General features: G+C 40.6%; 2 protein-coding genes across 2 annotated transcripts; one reads left to right on the top strand and one right to left on the bottom strand.

The window, feature by feature from the left end:
• Positions 1-208: 208 nt before the first annotated feature.
• Positions 209-19567, bottom strand: pelp1 (proline, glutamate and leucine rich protein 1). The gene is given in 20 exon segments (XM_084712233.1): positions 209-330; positions 333-422; positions 1220-1558; positions 3871-5559; positions 7243-7345; positions 9545-9678; positions 9865-9920; positions 10031-10184; positions 10270-10420; positions 11120-11233; positions 11435-11523; positions 11869-11956; positions 12694-12826; positions 13586-13742; positions 13856-13915; positions 14056-14127; positions 15434-15583; positions 15709-15814; positions 19117-19181; positions 19378-19567. Coding segments are annotated over 20 exon segments (3951 nt in total). The 5' UTR covers positions 19519-19567; the 3' UTR covers positions 209-270.
• On the top strand, positions 19567-23713 carry med11 (mediator complex subunit 11). The gene is made up of 3 exons (XM_084712232.1): positions 19567-19848; positions 22080-22210; positions 22508-23713. Exons 1-3 carry the CDS (start codon positions 19779-19781, stop codon positions 22715-22717), a joined length of 411 nt encoding a protein of 136 aa, XP_084568358.1. The 5' UTR covers positions 19567-19778; the 3' UTR covers positions 22718-23713.
• Positions 23714-24674: the final 961 nt, after the last annotated feature.

The raw sequence follows: 24674 nt of genomic DNA, 5'->3' as shown, positions 1-24674 counted from the left end.
GAAGGGAATAGAGGCTCACCTCCCTGCTGGACTCTGGACTGTAGAAAATGGACTGTCTGTCACATCATGTAGGACTAGTTCTTGCCACTTACAAGCTGGATGATATGGCAGTAAAAAGTCTGACTTCCTTCCTCCACATATTGTAGATTAAGTTGACAAAATTGTTAAAAAGAAAACAAACTGGAGGCTGCTTTCTACCACAGTGAAGAATGACGGGAGCTGCTGTAGGAGGTAACTAAACCTTGAGAATGTCACTAATGAGGCCGTGTCCTAGCAGTGTGTATTGAATCCATGGTAAATTATCAGTATCAGTTCAGGTTGGCAAATGTTTATGAGCGGTTCGATCCAGAGGCACCCTCTTCCTCATCAGGTGGACAGGCGACAAAATCAGCCAACATGGAGGCCATGGCGTCTTCATCCAGCTGAGGGACACAGAGAGAGAGAGCGTGAGAGTGAGACAATGGCTGAAACATGCTGTGATCTATCATCATTTCCACCAGACGTAAAAGAGGGAATTAATTCAAACTTGTCACAAACGGCCACTTGGACTCAAGGGTGAAGTGATTATATTGTGGCCACTGTGACCCCACGTCCATCCCACTCTTGTAAACATGATAACTCAGAAATTCTTGGAGGTAATTTCTTCAAATGTGGTACAAATGCCCACTTGGACTTGAGGATGAACTGCTTAGATTCTAGTGGTGTCAATGATCACTGTGACCTAACAGAAAACATTTTTGGCAAGAATTAATATGCTAATTATGTCAAAATTTTCACACATGCAGGGCTGGAAAGTTAACAGTTACATAATATAACTGCACATATGACTGAATTACAAAATACATTTTTTGTAATTTGTTACAGTTAATTTAAAAATATGCAACTCATTTCCAGTTACTGAGGCAGCACTGTAGCTCAGTTATTAGAGCGACCGCCCCACGTACGCAGGTCGTTAGTCCTCTGCAGTGGCCGCTAGTTTGATTCCCGCCTGTAGCGTGTCACCCTGCCTACTCTTTACCCTCTTTCCTGTCTGCTCTTCAGCTGTCCTGTCCAATAAAGGCAAAAAGCCCAAAAACATAACTTTAGAAAAAAAACCAAAAACATTACAGTTACTGGTGGAGATCTACAGTCTCCTGAAATACCTCCTCTAGTTAGAGATGTGTCTGACAAAGGGAAAATCTATTCAAAAAGACAGGTGGTTTATGGGAAATAAATGTACCTTTTTCTTCTCAGTGCTTTGCCCCGCCTCTTCCTCCCTGTGTGCATCCTCTCTCTTCCTCTTCACTCCTTTCCCCTCCTCTCCATCACTCTCTCCACCTCCGCCTCCTGCTCCTCCGCCTCCTCCGCCTCCTCCTTCTGTCTCCTGCTGCTCTTCTTTTAGTTTTTCTCTGTTCTCAGCGTCCGTCTCCTCTGGCTCTTTTGTATTCTGGTCTGTTGAGCTTTCAGGTTCTGCCGCTGCTATGTGTCCTTCTTCAACAGCTGCTAGCTGCTCTTCCTGATGACCGGAGGGCTGGTTATCACTGACACTGACCTCCTGTGCAGGTTCAGCTCCTGACTCCTGTTAAGTTGAAGACAGAGATCTCAATGTCCTTGCACCAATTAGACAAAAACATAAGAAAACTGGTACAGGTTGAAAAATACAGAAGTTATCCTTCAAAGCTGTAAAACTAAATCTGTTTATTGGTAGCAGCTGAACTTGACCCCTGATTCAGCTGCAATCTGCCATCTCTATCAGAACATAAACCACTTCTCTATCTTTGTTAATAAAGACACCATCTGTTTGACTCAGCAGTGTAAACAGACAGTGTGGGAAAGTGAGGAATGTGGAGAGAAGCATGATGAGTGCTTGGACTTCTGCCCGTCGACAACATAAATGCCTCATCTGAAAACCTCTGCTCTTGAGGAAAATGTCAGAGGAGCAACAACTATTCAAAATGAGAGGGGGTCTCCAAACAGTTTCAGGGGAGCCTCAGTGAATGGGGGTGAAAAAAATATTTAATTAGTTATAAAAACGAGATCACACAGAAGTGTGTCTGATTTAGTTAAATAGTTTGAGAAGGTGGGAAAACAGTAAACCACTGTACCTCTAAACTATCTCGGAGTCAGACACAGTTAAATTCAATGGAAAAACTTTTCACAAGTGTGTCAATGTGAGAAACGCCCTACTTGGCTTTCTGGCCAGGACTTAGATAAGAACATAAGGTGTTATGTGGCAGACTAGACTTCCCGTAGTCTCTGTTGGTTGCCTGGTAACTGCTCAGAAGAGGGGGGGTAGTGTGGCATGTAACTTCCTCTGAAACAATTGTGTTTTTGTAGAGATTAAACAAATCAGATCTGTCATGTGAATTGGTATGCTTCATAGGTGTTGATAGGTGGGTTTTATTACTGCTGGACAGGCTAGCTGTGGCCCCATTTCCAGTCTTCAAAGTTTTCCAAAAGCACCGGCTGCTGGACAAACAACACACTGCTCACTGGAATCTGGTTACTTAGAATAAAACCTATGGTAAATGAGGTGCATACTATTTCCAAGGAAATATTAGGCCTGCAGTATGCCAGCATAAATATCCCATAATGCAATACAGTAGGGACAACGACAACATTACAGACAAAAGTGGCCAGTGACCAAGGCAACAATGACTTAATGTCAATATCACTTCAATTCTGGGCACCTGGATAGCTCAGTTGGTACAGCGTGCACGCCATGTAACAAGACTATTGGTCCTCTGCAGTGGCTGTGGGTTCAGTTCCAACCTGTGGTCCTTTGCTGTCAGTCTCCCCACTGTCTGATCACTTTTCTGTCATCTTCAGCTATCTCTAATAATACAGGCAAAAATGTATGTTGCACATACAGAGCATAGTATGTGATTTTGGATGCAGCGCTTTGTCTAAGAAACCAGATGTAGCCTTATATTTACAGGACAGATATCACAGTAGTAACTCACATGTCAACTACAGTAATAACTAGTTTCACTGCGTAAGTGTCATATTTGATCCACTGACACTATAACTACACTTTAACTTGCATTTTAATTCTTGTCAGTGTTTATATCCTAACTGAAACTTCTGCTTCTTTCTTTCTGCGGTCATTCATCAATTGACATTTTAGCCAAATGTTACATTACCTGCTAGCTAGCTAGCTAAAAAGACAAAATGTTACATTATTTGCCATTACTATAGCTAGCTAGAAAGTGAACATTACATTGTCTGCTATACCTAGCCAAAGGCATTGTTCGCTATCTAAAACAACATTACATTGCTTGCTAGTTAGATAAAAGAGTTAAAGATGTTACATTGTTAGCTAGCAAAAAATTGGCAAAACATTGTTTTCTTGCTAACTACAAAGTCAACAAAACATTACATTGTTAGCTGTAGCTAGATAAAAGGGGACTAAAACATTCCATTGCTGGCTTCCTAGCTTAAAAATAAACAAAAACTTACATTGTTTATTTGCTAGCTAAAAAGTTAACCACACATTATATTGTTTGCTTGTTAGCTACAAAGTTAACAAACCATTAACAAACAAACCATTACAGTGTTAGCTAAAAATTAGCTAAAAAAAACAACAAAAAACACTACACTGTTTGCTCTATATTTCATGTAGCTACCTAAAAAGTGAACAAAATCAAAAAGTGTAACTTTAAAGTCAATACTGGATCACATTTTAAATTGGAGTTAAAAGTTTTGGTGCAGAAGAGTAAAAACTAAACTGAGGATTAAATAGAGGTTTAAATTCAGTATTTCTTAAGTTTAGTTTTAAAGTTTGGTGCCACATAATTTAAAGATAAACCATGATTAATCATGCTTAAAAATTAATCCCAGCCTAAAGTGGTCAGTATGCTTCAAAGGAAACATTTGAAGTTGTGTAACTACCTGCTGATTCTTATCAGCTGTGCATTGTTCTGAGGAGGTTTTTGGCTCAGTCTCACTGGCCCCTTGCTCCCATGAGCTGGCCTCCTCCTGCAGCTCTTCTCCTCCTCCTGCCCCTGCCCCTGCCCCTGCCCCTCCTCCTCCTCCTCCTCCTCCTCCCTCTCCTCTTGCTGCTCCTCCTGCCTCCTCCTCTGCCTCCTCTCTGTCCTCCAGCGCTCCTCCAGTGACACACAGGATCTGTGGCATGGTGGGGTCATCCATCCGTTCATTGTCTTCCTCCTCTCCCTCCCCTTCCCGCGCCTCCTCCAGGACCCCGATGCTCTCCACCTCCTGGACCTTCATCCTGTCCTCTGTGAAGAGCGCTCTGTTGGTCTGGATCTCCTCGATACCTCCTTCTGCCTCTCCCTCCATGCTGAAGCCAGCCATCCCTCCTTCATCCACTGCTGCGCGCAGTAGCTTCCCCTCCTCTATACCTGCCCCTGCTGCCTTGTCCTCCGCTCCCTCCAGAGGAGGTATGTCCCCGTCCTCCTCTTCCTCTTCTTCTTCCAGCTCCTCCCCCTCCTCTTCATCATAATCCTCGTACTCCTCTCCATCATAAAACTCCTCAGCATAGTCACTTGCCTCCTCCTCCTCGTCCTCCTCATCCATTCCCTCCTCCTCCTCCTCCAGCTCCTCATCATCCTCCATATCCTCCTCTTCTTCCTCCTCGTCATCGGTGCTGTTGATGTTGATGACTCCGGAGTCTTCATTGGCAGCAGGGGGCGGTTGATGCTGGTGGAGGTGGCGCCCCTGCTGGCTCAGCTGGTTCTGCAGCTGATGGATCTGGAGGGGGAGGCCCATAGGGCCTGGCTGGCCCGGGGTGGTGGAGGACTGCATCAGCATCTGCTGGAGCTGGGGTCGGCCCGGCAACGAGTCACCCAGACCACTGGGTGGAGCTGGGAGTGTGCTGGAGTTCAGAGGTGGGACCAGGGAGACCACTGAGGAGCCTGAGGGAGGGAAGGAGTTGATGGGGGTGGTGGAGGTGGTGAGGAGGGGGGAGGAGGTGGCTAGGTCATTGGGGAGCGAGACTCCATCTATAGTGGTGGTTGCAGCTGTGGTGGGAACCATGGAGACAGGCTCCGCTCCTGGCAGTGGGACTGTAGCTGGCCCGGGTGCAGCAGGGACCAGATTCTGGGAGTTGGCGGCTCCCACCTCCTCCTGCTGGTTCTCCATGTTGAGCATCCCCGGGGGGACGATGACCACACTGTCGTCTGAATCGCTTGCCAGAGAGATCTCCACGTCTTCTGCCTCCTCCCGGTCATAGCGCACAAACACGGGTCTCTGCCCCTCCGGTGGCCCCAGTCCAGCAGGGTCCTGCTGGTGGTGTGCGTGGGGGGACAAGATCATGTCTCCTGGGGTGGGGCCCTGGCCCGGCAGGCCCGGGACCAGGGAGAGGTGGTTCTCCAGAGAACCAAGCAGGGAGGCGGGGCCCAGACCAAGGGAGTGGCGGGTGGTGAAGGGAGGACCAGGGGCGGGCCCTCCCAGGAGGGTGGGCAAAGTGAGTCCGGGGGTCGGCCCCTGGGAGGAGGGAAGGACTGGAGCGGTGGGGGTGGGTTTCAGGGTGAGGGGTGGCAAGGGAAGGGCGATGGAGGGAGTGCGGGGGTGGAGGAGGGAGTTACAGATGGTCAGAGCCTCAGTGCAGAATGTAGAGACCTGAGAGGGGACAGAGGGGACAGAGAGAGCGGGGACAAGACAAAAGAGTCATTACAAACTGTGACACCTCGAACAACTGTCACAAAAACTGAAATCATCATCCATGTGTTAAAGTCTTTCCAGAGACAGATAATAGGTCATGTGAAGCATGAAGAGCTGAAGAAAATGTTGCTATGGTTACCTGCAGTTTAATATGAATCTGAACTAGTGTAAGCCTTGTCTGCATGGACGGCAGCACAGTCACTGGGCAAAAAAACACCCCAAAACTGTGACATATCATCATTCGTGCTGCATGTGTGAGGGGACACATTTGGATGCTGTGGTTTTACTAATTGAGTATTATCTGTGTTAAATAGGATAGACCCTAGATTCTCAAACTGTGGTCCGGGAACCACTGGTGGTACACGAGATCCCCCTAGTGGTGTGCAGAAAAATGTCAGAAATGTTTTTTAAAACGAAATAAATTAATCTAAAAACATATAATACTACCCAAATACTACAAAATTAAGTAAGCAGAGGTAAAATGGAGAGAATGAAAATAAATGCCTCACAAACGCTGCCTCCAAACAGGAATTATTACGAACAGAGGTGAAGAGCAGGAGGAGAATATTTTCAACAGCCGTGTTGAGGATGACTGTGAGCCGAGCATAAGTAGCTACTTAAGAAGTGCAAGTGACATATTCACTAAACTTCCTAGCACCAAATGGTAAGGTGGTACTTGGAGAGCTCAGTATTTTCTGAGGTGGTCCGTGGCATAAATAGTTAGAGAAACACTGCCATAGACTCATCAGCTTTTGAATGAGTGCTTTGAGCTGGAATATCAGCAGAGCAACTTGGATTTGGATTTGAAACTGTGACAAGGCGATGCATGCTGATTGTGAAACTTTAACATGTGACAACTTTCATGTACAGCTCAGCAATAGAATAACATCTTCCTTCCTCTGAGAATCTAGGTCACTCATAAAGAACATCATCAGGAAAAGAACTAGTTCAAGAGCGGTGCCTTTTACTGATTTAATCTGAAACTTTGAACAGAACCTGCTCTCAACCAGGTAATGAGTTCAGCATAAGTTACCATGGTGATTAATAGTATTTGAGGACTATTTTGATTCAAAATTTATTAAGGATATTGACTTTTTTTAAGCTGCCATTTTTCTAGATACCAAGTTCACTGACAAATGATGGAATGAATTTTGTAATTTCAAATATTTGGGGATACATTTGGGATTGGTAATATACAGAGTGTTTTATTTTTCCAACTCTGTCTATTTTTGTCCCTTTTTCTGCACGTGGGGACTGATTGTTTGCAGATTGGCAGCCTCTCCCTGTTTAAGATGGCTTCTCATTAAAACAAACTGTTTGCCTGATGAAGGTCTAGTACTGAAATGCTGCAAATAAACATTACCTTGCAAGTTAGACAGTGTGCGGGAGATGTTTTGTAACTTTTTGGTCTACTCACCCCTCTCCTATGCACCTAGCCAGATTAAAAAGCCACCTTCTTGACACAGAAACTGCTGGCTACAGACTCAACACACCTTGCTGACACATTAATCAGGCTTCATAGTACAACCCTCAGGCAGGGCTGAGTCTGTATACAGAGAGTTGTGTTCCCACATACGGCTCCTCCAGATAGTGTCTAGGTAAGTGTAGAGTTGAAGTGTGTGTGTCCCTCAGAACAGTCACCTTGAGGTTGCGGTCGGTGCATCCCTTGCTGAGGATGGACACAGCGCAGGTCAGAGGTGGAGGCCAACAGGGTGACGGGACCAGAACCAGAGCCAGCAGTACCCTGAAAATCAACACTAACACATCAGTGTGAACACATCTACACTCCAACAGCCAGCAGGGTTCTGTTGTTGAGCGGACTCCAGAATATCTGTGCTTCATTTGCTGAGTCCTGCACTGAGGGACACTGAATTATCCAAAAATGTTGTTCTTCACATCAGGGTGTTTCATCCAATATCAATGTTGTGCAAGTTCACACTTAAAAAGAGCTTAAAGTTCAGTTCATAGAGATCAAGATGAACAAGTTCATGTTCATAGTTCACATTTTTAAATTCTGAACTAAGTACAGAGTCCCAGAAATGAAGTAGCTCATTTCTTGAGTTTAAAAAAATATTTGAAATAGAACTTTCTCCTACCAGGGACACTGGAGTCTACATGATGATGTTATACTACATGCTGAACATGTTTTGTTTTTTATTTATTTGTGCAAAATTACTTTTAACTCAATTCAAATAATTTTAGAATAGTAGTCAAAAAAACTTGTAACATTATTAGCTACTACAGCAGTCATGTGATTACTTTTTGGTGTGCTTCTATTTAAGATACAGGAGGTGAACATGACTTTGTTTCATCTGACCCCACCAACTGTAACAACTGCCCCCACTAAGGGGACAATGGTAACCCTCTGACTTCTTGCATGAATTTTAATATTACAGTCTGTTCATTATTGATGCAAATATATATCAACTGTATTATTAATTAGTACAAAACAGTTGACTAATCGTTGCGGCTCTGGTGAGTTATGAAGGATTTTTTTTTTAACAGTTACAATTCCCCCTGGTCTCCCCTATCTTAAAATACTGAGTCAGTCTCTCAAAGTAATGAGAAATCTTCTGGGAATAATGACTTGGTATCTTAAAAGAATGACTTAATATCACAAAATAACAACTTGATATCTTAAAATAATTTACGATGACTTCATCTGCAAGTCATTTTGAGAAAGTTTCTCATTATTTTGAGACATATACTCAATATTTTGAAAGATTAAATCATAATTTTGAGATTCCAAGACATTATTTCAGCAAAGTTCCTCATTATAATGACTGACTGGATCTTCTTTTTTCCATCATATTGATGTTAATGTGGCTCTATAGATACGGATGTTTGGATATGAGAGGATAACACAGATCTAACTGTCTGTCTCTATTAACAGACTCCAGTCTGCAGTGTAGTTCATACACCTCACTGATTTCAGTGATCCATTTTCATACACACACTCTCTCTCTGCTGCAACCACACTTTTTTTTTTTAAATCAGCTGACAATGTGAGCACCATTATCTCTTTCAATGGGCCTCATTCACAAACAGTGCGTCTGCACAGATTTGTGCTTAAACCATGCATATGAACGGTACGTACAGCCTGGCTGTCTTAGAAAATGTTGAAACACACCTTTTAACTAAATATAAAGCATATCAAAACCACATTCATTAAAAAAAAACTTTAACAGAAGTGTTTTTATGGTTGATTTATTTGATTTTATTTTCCTTGTTTTTAGGATTTTATCATAAATGTCATGATTATCTGTTTTTATGTTAAGCACTTTTGTTGCATTTTCTGAATATAATGTGCTAGATCATTATTATTATGATCATTATTATAATAATTATTATCATCATTAGGTGTAAGTCCTTGCTTTCATCCTCATTTTTTTTTTATGTATGGATTTTTCCAATAATTGCGGTGAGTCTCTTATCTTGGGCCGACAGACAAGTTGTTCTCCACTTGTTTCCTCATTTTTCCTCTTGTCTGCTTTCTTTTTAACGCATCAACTTCAAACCATTTCTTTTTTATCTGTTTTACGCTCAGCGCTAGTAAAAAGCAGGTTTCATGGTGGTTAAGCTCTAAACAGAAATAAACATCCCCACATAGCGCAGCAATGCCTGATTTAGCCTGAATGTGACATTACAACAACTTCACTGTTTCCTCTATGACACTTTCCTATGCAAACATATTTCCTCAGTCAGTGTGCAGACTGCAGGCAGCAGGTACGAACCTCAGTCAGTTTAGAATGATTCTGATTCACATGCGCATGGTGGTAAGAACAAATTTGGCTGCTGCATGTTTCATGAATCAGAATTACTGCAGTTCAACATCACTGTCATTAATGAGGTGATGAATTCATAATGGTAATAATTATCTCTACGTGGCATATTAACGTAATAAGCAAACACAGGACTTTAAAATCTGTGTGACTGGAGGTACCTGTAGAGCTCTCGTCGGGTGAGGGCACCGCTGTACTGCCCACTGCTGCCCCCTACAGACTCAAATAAAGTGCTGCTGCTGGACTGTTGCTGCTGCAGACGCACACACAGCGGCAGCACCATGTCATGGAGACGCTGAGAGAAAAACAAGAGCACAAAACCAGGTTAACTGAGGAGGAGGCGTCCATTCTGTAACAGAGTGAGTGCTTTTTGGCAGATATGTTTTTACAGAAAACCACAAACATAATCTCAGGGTTTTATTGCAGTCAGTTATTACAGCAGCTAACTGAACTGTTAGCTCTGCTCTCTGCTGACATTTACCTTGTGTATATCATCCTTTAGCAGTGTGCCGCTGCTCAATATGATTTGTCTCAGTGCTGTGAAGAAGAAAAGAGAGTTTGAGATGACAGCAGACTTAGAGATCAACAGAAAAAAAAAATCACAACAGGATTTTAAAGGATGTAATGAAACTGAAGCAGCGTCTTACCCCTGAGGGCTGAAAGGCAGGTGTCCTGATTGGCCAGCAGGTCTCCTTTCCTCTGAACTGACGGTCCAACTGCGTCTGCCATGACCAGCGGTTTGGTCCGCCGTGGCCCAGGCTTCCCTCCAGGAACAGCATCTGCTGACAGACCAGCCCGGAGCTGGAGGACAGGACAAGCTCAAAAAAGCACATAATCAAAACACTGTAAAATACATTCAAACCAACTCCAGGGTTGTTGAACTAACCTTGACAGACTCCGCCCCTGGTGTGATGTCACCAAGCAGGTGGCTGAACAGGAGCTCTGAGTGGCCTGGGCTTCCCTGCAGTATGCTAGCCGAGGCTCCGGCCACCTGGACCCACAGCTCCAAGGCTCTGTAGACGGACACCCGCACGGAGCTGTGAGGGAGATATACGACACACATGAGACTTCAACTGACACCGTCCACAGCACTGCTGCTCAATCACCAGCATCTTTCACATATCATACCAATTCCTTTTTAAATACTCTTTTGTAAGAGTGTAAGAGTTGACATTTTTATTTACATTTGCTCACATATGATGTTAATACTTGCAGCATTCTTACAATATTTATACATTTTATAGCGAAAAGATTAAGTGAAGAAAAAGAACATAACGGATGAATCCTTCAATATTTTTCAATCGTGATCCACACATTTAATCTACTTATTCTAATATTCCAGTTCTTGATTTCTGATGCTAGTTATTCTTTCCATGGTTCCATGGTTCCATGATTTGTCACACAGAACCATCTGTGTCCTTGGAAACTGTTTGGAAAAGGGCAGGCACTTTCAAAAAAATACTTGATTGGATGGTGACTGGAAGAACAATCTGTCTATCACATCTAACATGAGCTAACTTCAACCAATCAGATCAAACTCTTGCTGAAGCCAGCCCAGTCCATTTTTAGTCACTTCCATGGACGCTTTTCGCTGTCATCACACCTAAAACTACACCCCTAGCTGCCAGTTGTCCCTTGTAGGATGTTGATTGGCTGCACCACTTTTGTTGCAGACAAACAGATAAATTGAAGCATGGCAAGATGGATTCTCATGTGATCTCGTGAAGGTAAGTTACCTGTAGGCTCTTTGCTGTCCCAGACTGGCTTCAGGTAGAGGCGTCCAGGCCGACAGAGTCTGAGAGAACAGCCTCTGTAGCACAGCAGCATACTGAATCATGCCACTACGGACACTGTAACACACACAGTACAGACACACACAGGGTCAGCACCACACAACCATCAACACAAAATTTAAACTGCTACATTATGTAGCTACTGCTGTTTTCACAACTATTCTACAACTGTTGCTTATGATTTATGTCTATCAATTACAAAACTAAACTATATGTATGTATGTGTGCATGTGTGTGCATGCACACGTCATTACTCACGCTGCGATAAGGGCTGATAAGACCTCCAGTGTGTTGGTGTGTACGATGGGCAAGACCAGCAACCTCACACTTCCATCACCTGTTAGATTCTGACACACACACTAAATTAAAAACACGGATTATAATCTATATTCTGTGTTTGCGTGTGGATTCAAAAACGTAGATGACATGCTGGGTTTTGCTGCTGTTACACAAGGCACCACCACCATCTTCTAAACATCTGTATCTCCCAGATGTGATTTCAAAAAGTTCAGAGTTCAGTTTGAAGACAGTTGAAGATTGTGCTTTCATTATTACATTCAATGCTACAGAATTTATTAAAACATCTGAGTCAAAACCAGCTCCTTCCTTCCTAAATATTAATGTGAGATACTGTGTGTGTGTGTGTGTGTGTGTGTGTGTGTGTGTGTGTGTGTGTGTGTGTGTGTGCTCACTATGCTCTTGGAGCTGACAGCGAGGGCTCGGCACACCAGGTTGAGTATGGGTCTGACAGGCAGACGGACAGCTGAGGCTGGATCCACCCTGATGGACACAGAGCAGAAGCAGCATGAGGTCAGTACAGTCCTGCTCTCCTGAACAAACCAGCTCCCCCTGCTGTTTTGGATTTTTACTTTAGATGCCTCTATACTGGAAGACTCCTAGATGTGCTGTCCTGTAGACTTGTTGTGGGAAATGTGAGTTGTTGTAAAGTGACTCTGCGTGGTGGTTTGGTGGTTTTCAGAGAAATTCTGGGGAAAAACTGGTCGATATTTTTCAACATTTTCGGACATTTTTCTGACATTTTATAGGCCAAACAACTAATCAATTAATCGAGAAAGAATTGAGAGATTAGTCAACAATGAAAACAATTATTAGTTGTAGCCCTAAACTCAACAGCAACATCTCCTTCCAGAAATGATCACTTGGTTACTCAAGATAATCCACACACCTTGTTGTGAGTACAGGTGTAAGAACATCAAAGTTTTTTTGGGGGGCGACAAATCGATTTATCAATTCAATAATCATTGACTATCAAAATAGTCATTAGTTGCAGCCCTACCCCGTCACAAGCAACAGTGTCTGCCATCACAACAGGGATCATTTATAGAAGCTGTTCATTTTGAATAATAAGTATGACTCCACAAAACAACCTTTTAGAGTTCAGTGTGTTAAGTTTACAGATAGAAGAAGTCAAATACATTTTAAAAAACATTATTTAAAATGATAAACTTTTTTTTTTAATAATAAAAAGTTATTTCAGTTGTGTGTGAGTTTTGTACCTGAGTGTGTGTTTGAGTGCCAGGCAGACAGCTGTGAATCTGTGCTGGAGCTGCAGCAGCAGCAAGGGATCTGATTGGTCGAGATGAGGAAAGGCCAGCTCCACCCCCGGACCTTCGTATTGCACCGTTCCATCTGCGGCGGCAGGAACCGCATCATCAGAGTATGACACACATGAAAGTCATGTTCAGACTGCATCTTTAACTAGAAAAGCTGGAGAAAACTGTCTCCAGGTGGTCCAGTGACTGATCAAAGTGCTGACAGTTATTTGCATTTAATTTACCAGTGATGATATTTATATCAGGCATGTAAATGAGCAGATCTATTTCTAGTGAAGACACTGCCTTTGTAGTCACTGTGACTCCCCTGTATGACAAAGTATGTGTGAGAATGTGTACAAGGCTACAAAGGATCACTGGTGCACTCTCACAGTCTGTCTCCCTCTAAAAGTATATAGACAAATAAGGAAATAAATCATCCTTACAAAGGTGTATTAAAGCCACTGTAGGTTAAAAAAAATCAACAGGAGAAGGGGGAAATATTAAAAGAAAACTTAGAATTTCAGAGAACATGGAGAAACTCAGTAATTCACCGTAATGTCATAAGAAATATATGTATAGGTACAAGAATAGGTTAGTCTGACCTTGACAAAAAACACATTTTCTTTTTCTTTCATTTTTTCTTGTTAATTAGTGAAATTGTGTTTTTTTTCACAAATTTACAACTTTATAATCTCAAAGAATAACCTTTTTTTCTTGTACATGTTAATCTGGGATTTTTTTTCTCTGAACATTACCCCTCACCATGGCTTCTTAGTTTGTTTTTGTTTGTTTTTTTTAACTATGAAAAACCTGCTGTGAAAGAAAGTGAACCAGCACTGATAGAAAACTGTACCTGTTTCTGAGCCCTGGTAGATCTGAGCTAGCTGGCCATTGGCTGTGGCCAGTAGGCAGTGAATCTGATTGGTCCAGCCCTCAGCTCTGCCAGCACCCACCCCTCTGTCCAACAGCCCCCCCAGACAGGGCAGGCGACCGTAACACTGACAGGCCATCTGACAGAATCACAATGAGACAGAGTTACTGAACATTTGGTTACGATTGTGTACATAAGACGTGTTAAGAAAGGCCTGCGTTATGATCACGTCAACAGTGAGAATTTACAAACCTCTTGTGTTTTCTTGTTTGTACTGTCCATTTTGGACAGAAAATAGGCCCCCAGTTTGTCCTGGAAGAAAAAAAAGCCACCTCAGGTTTCATACATGATGCAAAACTTATTTCTTCCGAACATGAGCCAATGTTTCTTCATAAGAAGCATCTCTTTTACAGCTGTTTTCTCCATCTCATCTGTCCATCAGTGCGTCTTACCCTGAGGGATCCACAGGCTCTGGGATAGAATGTCATACAGGCTGTCATCCCCTCCATGGCTGCCAGCTCACACTGAGATCACAGGAGGAACAAAGAACATGTCGCTGCTCAACTGATCATTCTTTTCACTGTCAATCAGTCTCCTGACTACTTTTTTAAGTTCATTCATTACTCATTTAGTCATTTAGTTTTCAGATATAGAAAAAAAATGGTTCATTGCAATAACCACATTCTGAGCCAACTCAACAACAGGGAGCTGAAGGCGTCATATCGCTCCAGAGTCCTTTGACAAAAGCAGAAATTACGAGTTGGGAAGGTTTCTTTATTTGACTTTATTTGTGTGGACACCCAGGTATGGTTTGTGACCTGTTTTGGTATTTTTATTTTTTTAATCAGTCTGAGATGACGACGGTATCAGTGATTGATTAGTGATCAGTCTGCCCTCCTCTCCTCACCTGTTCACTCTGCTGTGAGAAGGTCTGAAAGTTTCTCACAGAGGAACACATACTCTCCTGTTTTACGTATAGACAATTGTTTAATTTTATAAGAGCATCTGGTTGATGTCGATGTCGTTAACCATCACGTTAGTTTCGACTGTTGTAATAAACTCCGTCATTAACAACAGTCTCCTCCACCCGCAGCTTCTCTGCAATTGGTCTGTGCGTTTCCTGATCAGCTAAAAAAGCGCCGGAAAGACTACAAAAGTTGCGCCAGTTAAAATAGAAGCGTCCCGTCAAATTTTAAAATCTCTTAATAATTTATTGGTTATAGGTCCGGGTCTGTATAGAACGGCGTGTGGGTCCGGACTCGGACCGCAGTCCGCCTGTTAGGGACCCCTGACCTAGACGATCCATACGATCTCCTCACTTTGGCACATCGTCTACACGTTCTAATCCTTCACGATCTAATATCGTCATATCGCACACCCCTAATCGCAGTAAATGTGGACATTTAAAATTCACTTTGTAGCTATTCACACTTTACACTCAAACTTCAAGTCAGCTGCCATAAGTAGTAATACTGACAGGTTAGCTAGCTATAACTGAATTTATCTATAGCTGGTGTTAGCGCTTGGTCTGTGTAGCTAATGTTAGTGGTTGGTCTGTGTAGCTAATGTTAGCGGTTGGTCTGTGTAGCTAATGTTAGCGGTTGGTCTGTGTAGCTAATGTTAGTGGTTGGTCTGTGTAGGTAGTGTTAGCAGCAACCCCTGCATTCTACAAGTAAAATGACTATTTTTGCCAAAGGAGTCTGATGCTTTGAAGAGAGCATAGATGGTGGCTTCAGTTCCCCATCAGAATAGTCTGTCTGACAGCAAGTAACACACACTTTAGACAATTGCAGAAAACTTCTACACAGTTGTCCCACCCTGTCCCCTCACCTCTGTCTTCAGGCCCAGCAGAGACGTAAGGATTCCGAGGATGGAGTTAAGGCCAACCTCCCTGGCCAGCTCTGGTAGCTGGGACGAGTACTGCAGAACATCTTTCAGGATGTTCACAGCCAGCTGGATGGTCTGAACTGGAGCCTGAGACTGCATGATGGCACCGTGGGAGAGAGGAAGCAGAACGGAGGGCGTCAGGCTGCGCTTTCATTTCCCAGGTAGTCATCATTCAGGTTTTATACAGGATGTAGACTGACGGTGTTGTGTGATCATACCTGTATGACCTGCTGCAGGGAGCGCAGCCAGGAAAGGCAGTGCTGCTGGAACAGATCACTGGAGCTGTCTTTAACTAGCATGGAGAGCAGGCACAGCCCCTCAAACCTGCACACACACATAAAATATATAAAATACAGATATCTTGTATTGATATGACAACTTAAACCTCACTACACTTTAGAGTCATTCAGTGTAGCACCACGACAGCCAGACACATATATCAGACGTATTGTCAGCTCAGTATTGGCCTATCACAACTACTTTGAATACTTTTTTTTTTAACATATTCTTTAGCAGATTTTCAGATTTTTTAGTTTTATATGAAGAATTTTATGTATATTTCATTAATTTATTGACTGCCTATACATATTCCTGCTCACAAGTCAGACATTCAGAGATAATACTGGGCAACAAAGCTGAAAAACCTATAATGTTAGCCAAGTTTCATGTTTGTCAATATAGATAATTACTGATTATGTGACTGACGACATGTTGTATACACCAAGGGATGGAGGCTGCTGAGGTGATAAAATGAGTAAATATCACAATATTTTTAACCAAATACCTTGATATTGCAAGAATATTGTAGGATGACTACTGGTGCTTTTACAAACTAATAATACAATGAGCTTTTTGGATAAATAATCATCAGTAATGTGGAGATAATAGACAAAGTTTAGAAAATAATGTCACTTTACTGAAAGGGATAGTTCACCCAAAAATGAAAATTCAGTCATTATCTACTCACCCTCATGCTGACTGAAAATAAAAAAAAGCACATAAAATGCCTGTGAAAATCCAGCAGTGTTTTGTGGACTAAAAAAACTAAACCTGACCTTCAATCACCATGAGGGTGAGTAGATAATGTCTGAATTTTCATTTTTGGATGAACTATCCCTTTAAAATCAGGAAAGAGAAAGCAGTTCTGTCATATCAGGTTATAATATAATATTGATACATTCTCCGGCCCAGTGTAGATCTCTATGGCCAACTGCTCAGTTTTACCTTCTCTATTCATTATTTAGATTTTTACTCTTATTCTTACTATTATTTTATTCTACTTTATTGTATTACTCTTACTATCTTGGTTTTTGCCAGTACTTCTACTCTTCAATTGTTCCTTAACTGTGTTTCATTCTAATTGCTGTTGGTGCTATGGCATCTGAATTTCCCTCCAAGGTTTAACAAAAGGTTTACCTTATCTTATTTCCCTTAATTCTTGTTTATATATAGTTTGTTCTACATGTGTTCTAAAAAAAAAAAAAAAAACTCAGCACATCGTGCTTACCAGTGACCTATTTCCATTCCTGAGCAAGGCTGTAATTTCAATAGCTTTCTCATTTATGAATATATTGACATCAAACCACTTCTCATGTGTTTTGGATATCCCATCACAACATCCACAGCTGTTAGGTTGTTAAAAAGACTTCAGGAAATCCCTTCAGATAGTTATCAGTGACCAATTATGAGGGCCGTACAATACGGTTAAAAAATCAGGATGTATCATTAAGATTTTATTGGTTCTAATATTATCTAGAGCTGCAATGATTAAGTGATTATTAATTGGTTTGAGTATTTGAGAATATTTTCTGGTTTCTTTACTTCTCTCTGACAGTGAACTAAATATCTTTTGGTCGAGAGAAAAACAAGACATTTGAGGATGTCATCTTAGGCTTTGAGAAACACTGATTGATATTTTTCACCATTTTGTAGTATTTTAAAAACAACCCAAGTATCGTCTCGTTGCAAAAAATAAAGGCATGACATGGTACTTAGATGCATTTTCATGTGATTTAGTAAAGTGAACCCACACTTTTTGCTCTGTCAGCTTTATCTATAGTAATAGCAGCACCAGGAGCTTACTCATATTTCAGCAATCATTTTTCCAATAAAATTCCATTTAAGGAAAAAAACTATTAGAATCATGATGACGTGACATTTGTTGGGGTCTGTAGCAAAGAAACATGCTTTCTTACAAGAGAAAGAACAAGACAAGACATTTCTGCAGTATTACAGTACTTCAATATAAAGCTGTTCGACACACATTTGACCTTTAGCAAGACAATGCAGCCTCTGTGACTTGGATATTGCACATGGCCATAGTGAGATTTTGATCATATTTTGATTAATTGTGCAGCTCTACCTATAAGGGATGTCACGACACCAAAATTTTGAACTTTGATACAATACTTGTGTTAAAAAATGTGGCTTGATACCCCTTTCAATACCATAGCAAAGAGAAAAACCTCATTGGAAACTGGACTTTTTTTTCTTTGTATGAACAAATAGTGCTGGTACAGAAAAAGTCACTGAACACTGTCTGGTTTTGCTGCAAGTCGAATTTCAGGCAATACAATCACAACTGATCTAATCTGAGGTCTGAATAGATTATTCCTCTATATAGCTGTGGTACTTTTGATACTATCAAATGTTGGTATTGTATTGTTTTAAATAAAGTGGTGTTGAACGGTATTGAAGTATCGATACTTTTGACCAGGCCTGGGCAATATGACTGAAAAACCTATCATGATAGTGAAGCTTTATATTGGTTGATATTAATAATCATCACTGGGCAATATAAACAAAATAAAATATCACAATATTTGTGACCAAATACCTCAATATTGATATGGAGACAACATTATGTGGATGACTATTGGTGCTTTCACAAAATATTAATCCATTAGATTTTTTGATAACTAATCATAAGTAATGTGCTGGGCCTGGGCGATGAAGCTGAAAAACAGAATCATGATAGTTTCATGTCAATCAATATGGATAATTATTGATCATGTAGGGTGTGACTGATAACATGGGGATAATGCCTCAATACTGCAACAATATTGTACAGACGACTATTGGTGCTCTCACAAAATATTAAACCAATGAGATTTTTGGTAAATATCAGTAATATGGATGTAATGACTAATTGGGTAAAGGCAAATGATAAAGCAATTAGAACAGTCTGATAAGTTCAGAAAATGCAGACTTTAAAACCAGGAAAAGACAACACTTGTGCTATATCATGGTATAACGATATCCAAAAGCTATCACGATATCTAGTCCCAAATTGTGATATGATATAATATAAATATATTGCCCAGCCCAACTTTTACCCTTATTACCCGACTATACAGGTTGTAATTTCAATTACTTGCCCATTCCTAACCATATTGACTTCAGACCACCTGTCATAAGTCTTGAACCACTTCTCAGAACTTTCACAGCTGTTAGGCTGTGAGAAACCCCTTAACAAACTCCTTAACATCACTATCAGTGACTTATGGCTTCACTGGAAGGTTGTAATTTCATAGTTTGCTCATTTGTCAGTATATTGGCATTAGATCATCTCTCACATGGACTGGACATGCTCTCACAGTCGTTTTACAGACACAGCTCTGTCTCACCTGGTCTTGCTCGAGCCCAGTTTGGCATTGCTGAAACCCACGAGACCACCGACGGCGCTCGAGCCCTGCAGAGATAAACAGGTGAGATAAAACACAGTGAAGGTGAGACATGTTTAAGAGCCACAGACAGGCTCAGTTCTGCAGTGTGTGTATCAGACAGGAGCTGAATGAGTGACAAAGCCTGGAGCGGCTGCAGCAGCAGCGGCAAACGGACAGGCAGCTAGCCGCCGAGCTAACGCTCCTCCCCGGCCCCGACTCTACCTGAGTCTGGAAGACGCCATGTTCTCTGTAGCTGCTCAGCAGAGCAGGTAGATGCTCTGGACGCTGTTCTTTCAGGACCGACACCAATCCCTCTGTTAGCCGCATAGCAGACGGGCCACGCAGCCAAGCCGATGTAGCCATCTTGCCTCTCTGCGAAGCGACGTCACCAGAACGCGACTGTGACGTCAATTTAGGAGCTTCTTTGTTGATGTGCCGCTCAGAGAGACTTCAGGCTTCAGTTTGGTGGAAGTGGACCGAACTGCTTGGACTCGGTGTGTTTGTGCTCAGTAGAAATTTATCTCAGAGAGCTGCTGACTGTGTTCTGTAACGTTTCCCATGAGTGCTTAGTCTGCCGGAAGTCAAGAAGAAGAAGAAAAAGAAGAAGAAGAAGAACGTTCGTCATGGCGAACGAGCGGCTCCGAGCTCTGGAGGAGGTGGAGAAGGAGATAGCGAACATCCTGCAGTGTGCAGGTGAGGACGACATATTTCTACCAGAATGAATTAATTACAACTACTCCAATGAATGAAACAGACATTTTTACAGCAGCCATTTTGACATGAAACAGTGGTGAGAACACGGGTGTTGCTAATGATACTAATAAAGGCTTTGTTCCATTCAGGTCAAACAGACTCAGGGTGCTGTTGTTGTGCATGTTGCCTCACTGGAAAGACTCTGAATGGAACAGGGCTCTAATTAATATCAACAGTAACACCTGTGGCTATTCTAATATTTCATATTAGTATGGCTACTGTGGAAAAAGGTCGATTAAGCAGAGCAAATTCTTTCCTACTGTACTTGAGTGGAGTTTTCAGGTATCTGTACTTTACTTGAGTATTTATTTTTCCTACAAGTTTTTACTTTTATTCCCTACATTTGATCACAAATATTTATACTTTGTACTTCTTACATTTCAAAACAGGTTTGTTATTTTATTTTTAGTGCATTTGAAGGGAATTATTATTTTCTTCTTTTGCATCATTGTGCACCACTTTTCCAACATCAAGACTGATTTCAAGCTAAATGGATCAAACACTATCTCACAGAAAAGATGATTTGTTGGTGTGTCCATCAGTTTATATCATGCAAGACAGATGTAATGAAACAAAAATGAAGCAAAACACATAGCAGGACAAAAAAACAAAACAAAACAAAGAACAAAAATGTAGCAAGCTGAAAAAGACATAACACATGTAACAAAATAAAAATAATGTTAGTGGACATAATAAATGATGTTACAAGTTGAAAATTACATAGCAGGTTGCAAGACAAAAACAACATAAAATGTGTAAGAAAATGTCAATGATGTAACAACATGCTACAAGACAAAAACGACGTAACAAGACAAAGACGACGTGATAGACGTCTCAAGATGAAAATGACATATAAGATGCAACAAGACAAATATGTTGTAAGATGTAACAAGAATAAAATGACGTAAAAGATGTCAGATGATGTAAAGGATGCAACAAGACAAAAATGACATAAAAGACGTAACAAGACGGAAACAACTTAAAAGATGTAACAAGACAAAAATGACCTAAAAGACAACAAGACAATTGACAAAAAAAAAATAGTGGAAAAGATGTAACAAGATAGTAATGGCATATACAATGTTACTAGACAGAAACGTTAAATCAAGATAAAAATGGCATAAAAGCCGTAACAACACGAGACGGGGAGACATGACCGCAGTGAAAAGGTGAGGTTCAATAAGCTTTGCACAGAAACAGTCCTTAGAAATGTCTTTCAGAGGACAACTTTTTACTTTTATACCCTGAGTACGTTTTTACTTCAGTAAAGAAGTGAAATCAGTACTTCTACTCAGTACTTTTTCGTTTTCTTTTTTTGACACGTACGTATCTGTACTTCTGCTTGAGTAAATGTGTGTGTTTTTGCTACCTCTGCTGTTAAGTAAAAGTTACATCAGGGCACTGAACCAGTATATACCAACAGCAGCTGTGCATGGAGGGTTGGTAGGGTTACTTTAAAAATGGATTCTGATGCAGTTACTAATTCATTCATTTATTTTCTGTAACCGCTTATTCCATAAGGGTCGCGGGCTGCTGGAGTCTATCCCAGCTGACATTGGACGAGAGGCGGGGTTCACCCTGGATAAATCGCCAGTTAATCGCAGGGTTGACACATAGACAGACACAGTTACTAATTACCTGTAGTGAATGTAATCAGTAACATAATCCAAGTATCACAATATTAAAGTAATGTAACTTGATTACTTTTAATTATTTTTGGATTACCTTGATATAAAATATGGCAATTTCTTTCCTAATATATTGTTTTTAGGGCAATCAATTAGTTGCTTGGTCCATATAATGGTCAGCTGTGTGTGCACTGTGCATGACAGTATATCATTCTTTATTTTAAAGTTGTAATCCTACTGATAATACACATTTTTTCTAAATGTATCTGTATTCTGATTACGTCTTTTTTTTTATCTGTAACTGTAAAATACACCTTGTTTTTTTTTTTTAAATCCAGATTTCATAATCCCGTTACATGTAATCTGTTACTCCCCAAGCCTGGGTACATGGAATGGTGGTGTCGAATTGGTCCCTATTCTACTCTAATCCGTCAGATTTTATGTTCAGAGTTTGTTTTACTGCCCCTTCATTGGACAAAAATGTCAGCACGTCTGTTCAGACACTAATATGTTGCTGTAATGTCTTTATGTTTCTCTCGGCAGGTAACATAGTTCTGGAACTCTCTAAAGACAAACACAACGCCAGCTTCCTGGATAGACAGCTGGTCCAGTTTCAGAGCTCCGTCAACCGAGTGGAGAGCGAACTGAGCGGCCAGATCCGCTACCTCACACAGGTCAAACACACAGTACAGAACTGTTAGTTATTTTATTTGTCCACAATAAACCTGAGCACCACAGCTACAACAGCAGAGCTTTAGTGTCTCATGGTACCATAACTTGTCCTTTATAATTTTGTATTTATTTTTCTTTTCAATTTCTCAATTCCTGCTTTTTATTGACAGAAATTGGTCAGTACTGTTGAGGCAAATCTTATCACAGATGATCAGCTCATTATTGTCCAATAATACTGTAAACATGTAATGAGTCATAATTAGAGCAGCAGAATAAAGCAGTAATTCTCCTGTCCCCAGGTAGCTACTGGTCAGCCTCATGAAGGTTCCACTTATTCAGCCAGGAAAGACTGTCAGATGGCGCTGAACAGAGCCGAGTACGCCAAGGTCAAACTGGGGGAACTGGGACGTACCTGTGAAGTCATGCTGGAGCAGCAGCAGCAGCAGCAGCAACAACAACAGCAACAGCAGCAGCAACAACAACAACAACAACAACAGCAGACAACATGAGAGCAGACAGGGACTCTGTCTTGCTGGTGAAACAGTGATTACTGAGCAGCATTTCACTGTGTTGTGACTGTATCTGCCCTCATTCTCCATTTCTACCAACAGCCTTACAGTCTTTTCATAGATTCTTTTTATTGTTATATCAAATACTAAAGATACTCAGAATTTCTAAGTAGTGTAGGTTGAATTTCTGGGTATATTTTGTTTTTGGTATTGAGTTATATTCATTTTTCCTCTTCATGTGCAAAGCAGGCCAAAAGTAGACCTTGTTAAGATGCTAACATACTAACACAACTACAAAAATATTTGTCAGGGTTTGGATTCTCACTGGAGCAAATGCAGGTAGAAATCCAATAGGGGAACAACAGAGATGCAATTTTAGAATCTCAGCTGTATAATCAGTGTGAAAAATACAGAGTGATGAAAGTCAAGAATTGACAGAGCACAGAGACAAACTCTGAACCTCTGAGCACACATATAAAATATTTGGTTTGTACTCTGAAATGTGATCTCAGCATTTCCTTCAGCTTCATTTTGTTATATTCTGTGCAGAAAAAGAAAAACAGATCAGTATCACATCATGAGGAGAAAAGTTTAAAATTATAACAAGATGATTTTCATGTCATTACAACATACTGTAGTATGTAGTTATCACATTATAACTAGGGTGACCAGATGAGCGTGGGTGAAATTTGGGACAAGGGAGTTAGGCGTGGCCTCCAGTACATTACATTCACTGTCAACTTACACCAGCATGTTATTTTTGTTCATTAAATCAACTGTCTGTCTTTCAGACAAAGAAACACAATGACTCTGATGTTGCTTATATTATCTGTCACTAATGGTTAATTTTTGAGACAAAAAGGACAAGAGTCAGGACACCTGCTCTATTATGTCGCACTATAACAATAGGACCAATACCACATTTTAACTTACACTGAAACTATAAGTTATCAAATTATAACATGAGTTAGAACATTAAAACATTTTGTTACATGACTTTGTTAAATACTCTATTCTGATTGGTCAATTGCAGCATTCTAGGGTCTGTTATGTCTTTATAACAGACCATTGCTATAAGGAACAGGTTGTTGATACAAGTTATAGCAACGCGTTATAAAAGGGGTAGCTATACTCTCAGGACCCCTGTCTCACTTCCTGGTTTTAAAAAAAGCAGCAATGCTGCTCAATCACAGGTAAACTTTGTCTTCTTTCTTTTTTGACAAATTCATTATCCATTATTGCCATCAGATGTGTCTGAACCATAACATATCAACTTTGAAGCTTTTTAAAACTCAAAACTATAACAATTACTATATAATTATTAATAATAATAACTATATAACAACAAATGTAAAAATGTGTATTTTGATTTGCATTAAGAGAACTCTGAGCATCTATTCTGTGAAATTAAAAAAATAAACATTTAGTCAACTCTGTAAGATGTCATCAAGTTGACATCAGTGCTGACAGCAATATCTCTGTTATCTTAAACAATTGAATTAAATGTGTAATTGTAGTACTTTTTCAATTTAACTAAAATAAATGATAAATAAAATAAAAATAAATAAATAAAATAAATAAATAATAAGTCAGTGCCCACTTGGGCCCCCTAGTCAAAAAAAAGTCTGGACATGCCCCTGTATGTGATGTCAGTTTTGTCAGTTGGCTGTCAACTCCATCATTAAGTTTTAGAGAAAGTTTTAATGTTTAATTCATTACCTATATCTTCATAAGGATTAATAAATTGAGTTTACATAAACAAAAAAAAATCCTGGTACACCTAATGTATTTTCTTTGTGCTGGAAATGATTTTGTGTGTATCTTTTCCGGGAGTGACAGTAATACACTGCTGTACATCAGGTGGAAAACATAAAGAAGAAGACATTTTTTAGTAACAACACTTTATTTGTACATTTTAATGATTAACATACTGTTACAAATCTGATAGAGTATCTTG

This window comes from Lutjanus erythropterus, chromosome 23, assembly GCF_056507025.1.
Source record: "Lutjanus erythropterus isolate fLutEry1 chromosome 23, fLutEry1.hap2, whole genome shotgun sequence".
Classification (NCBI taxonomy): domain Eukaryota; kingdom Metazoa; phylum Chordata; class Actinopteri; order Lutjaniformes; family Lutjanidae; genus Lutjanus; species Lutjanus erythropterus.
The sequence above is the reverse complement of the archived record's forward strand: the minus strand, read 5'-3'. Positions and strand labels throughout refer to the sequence as shown.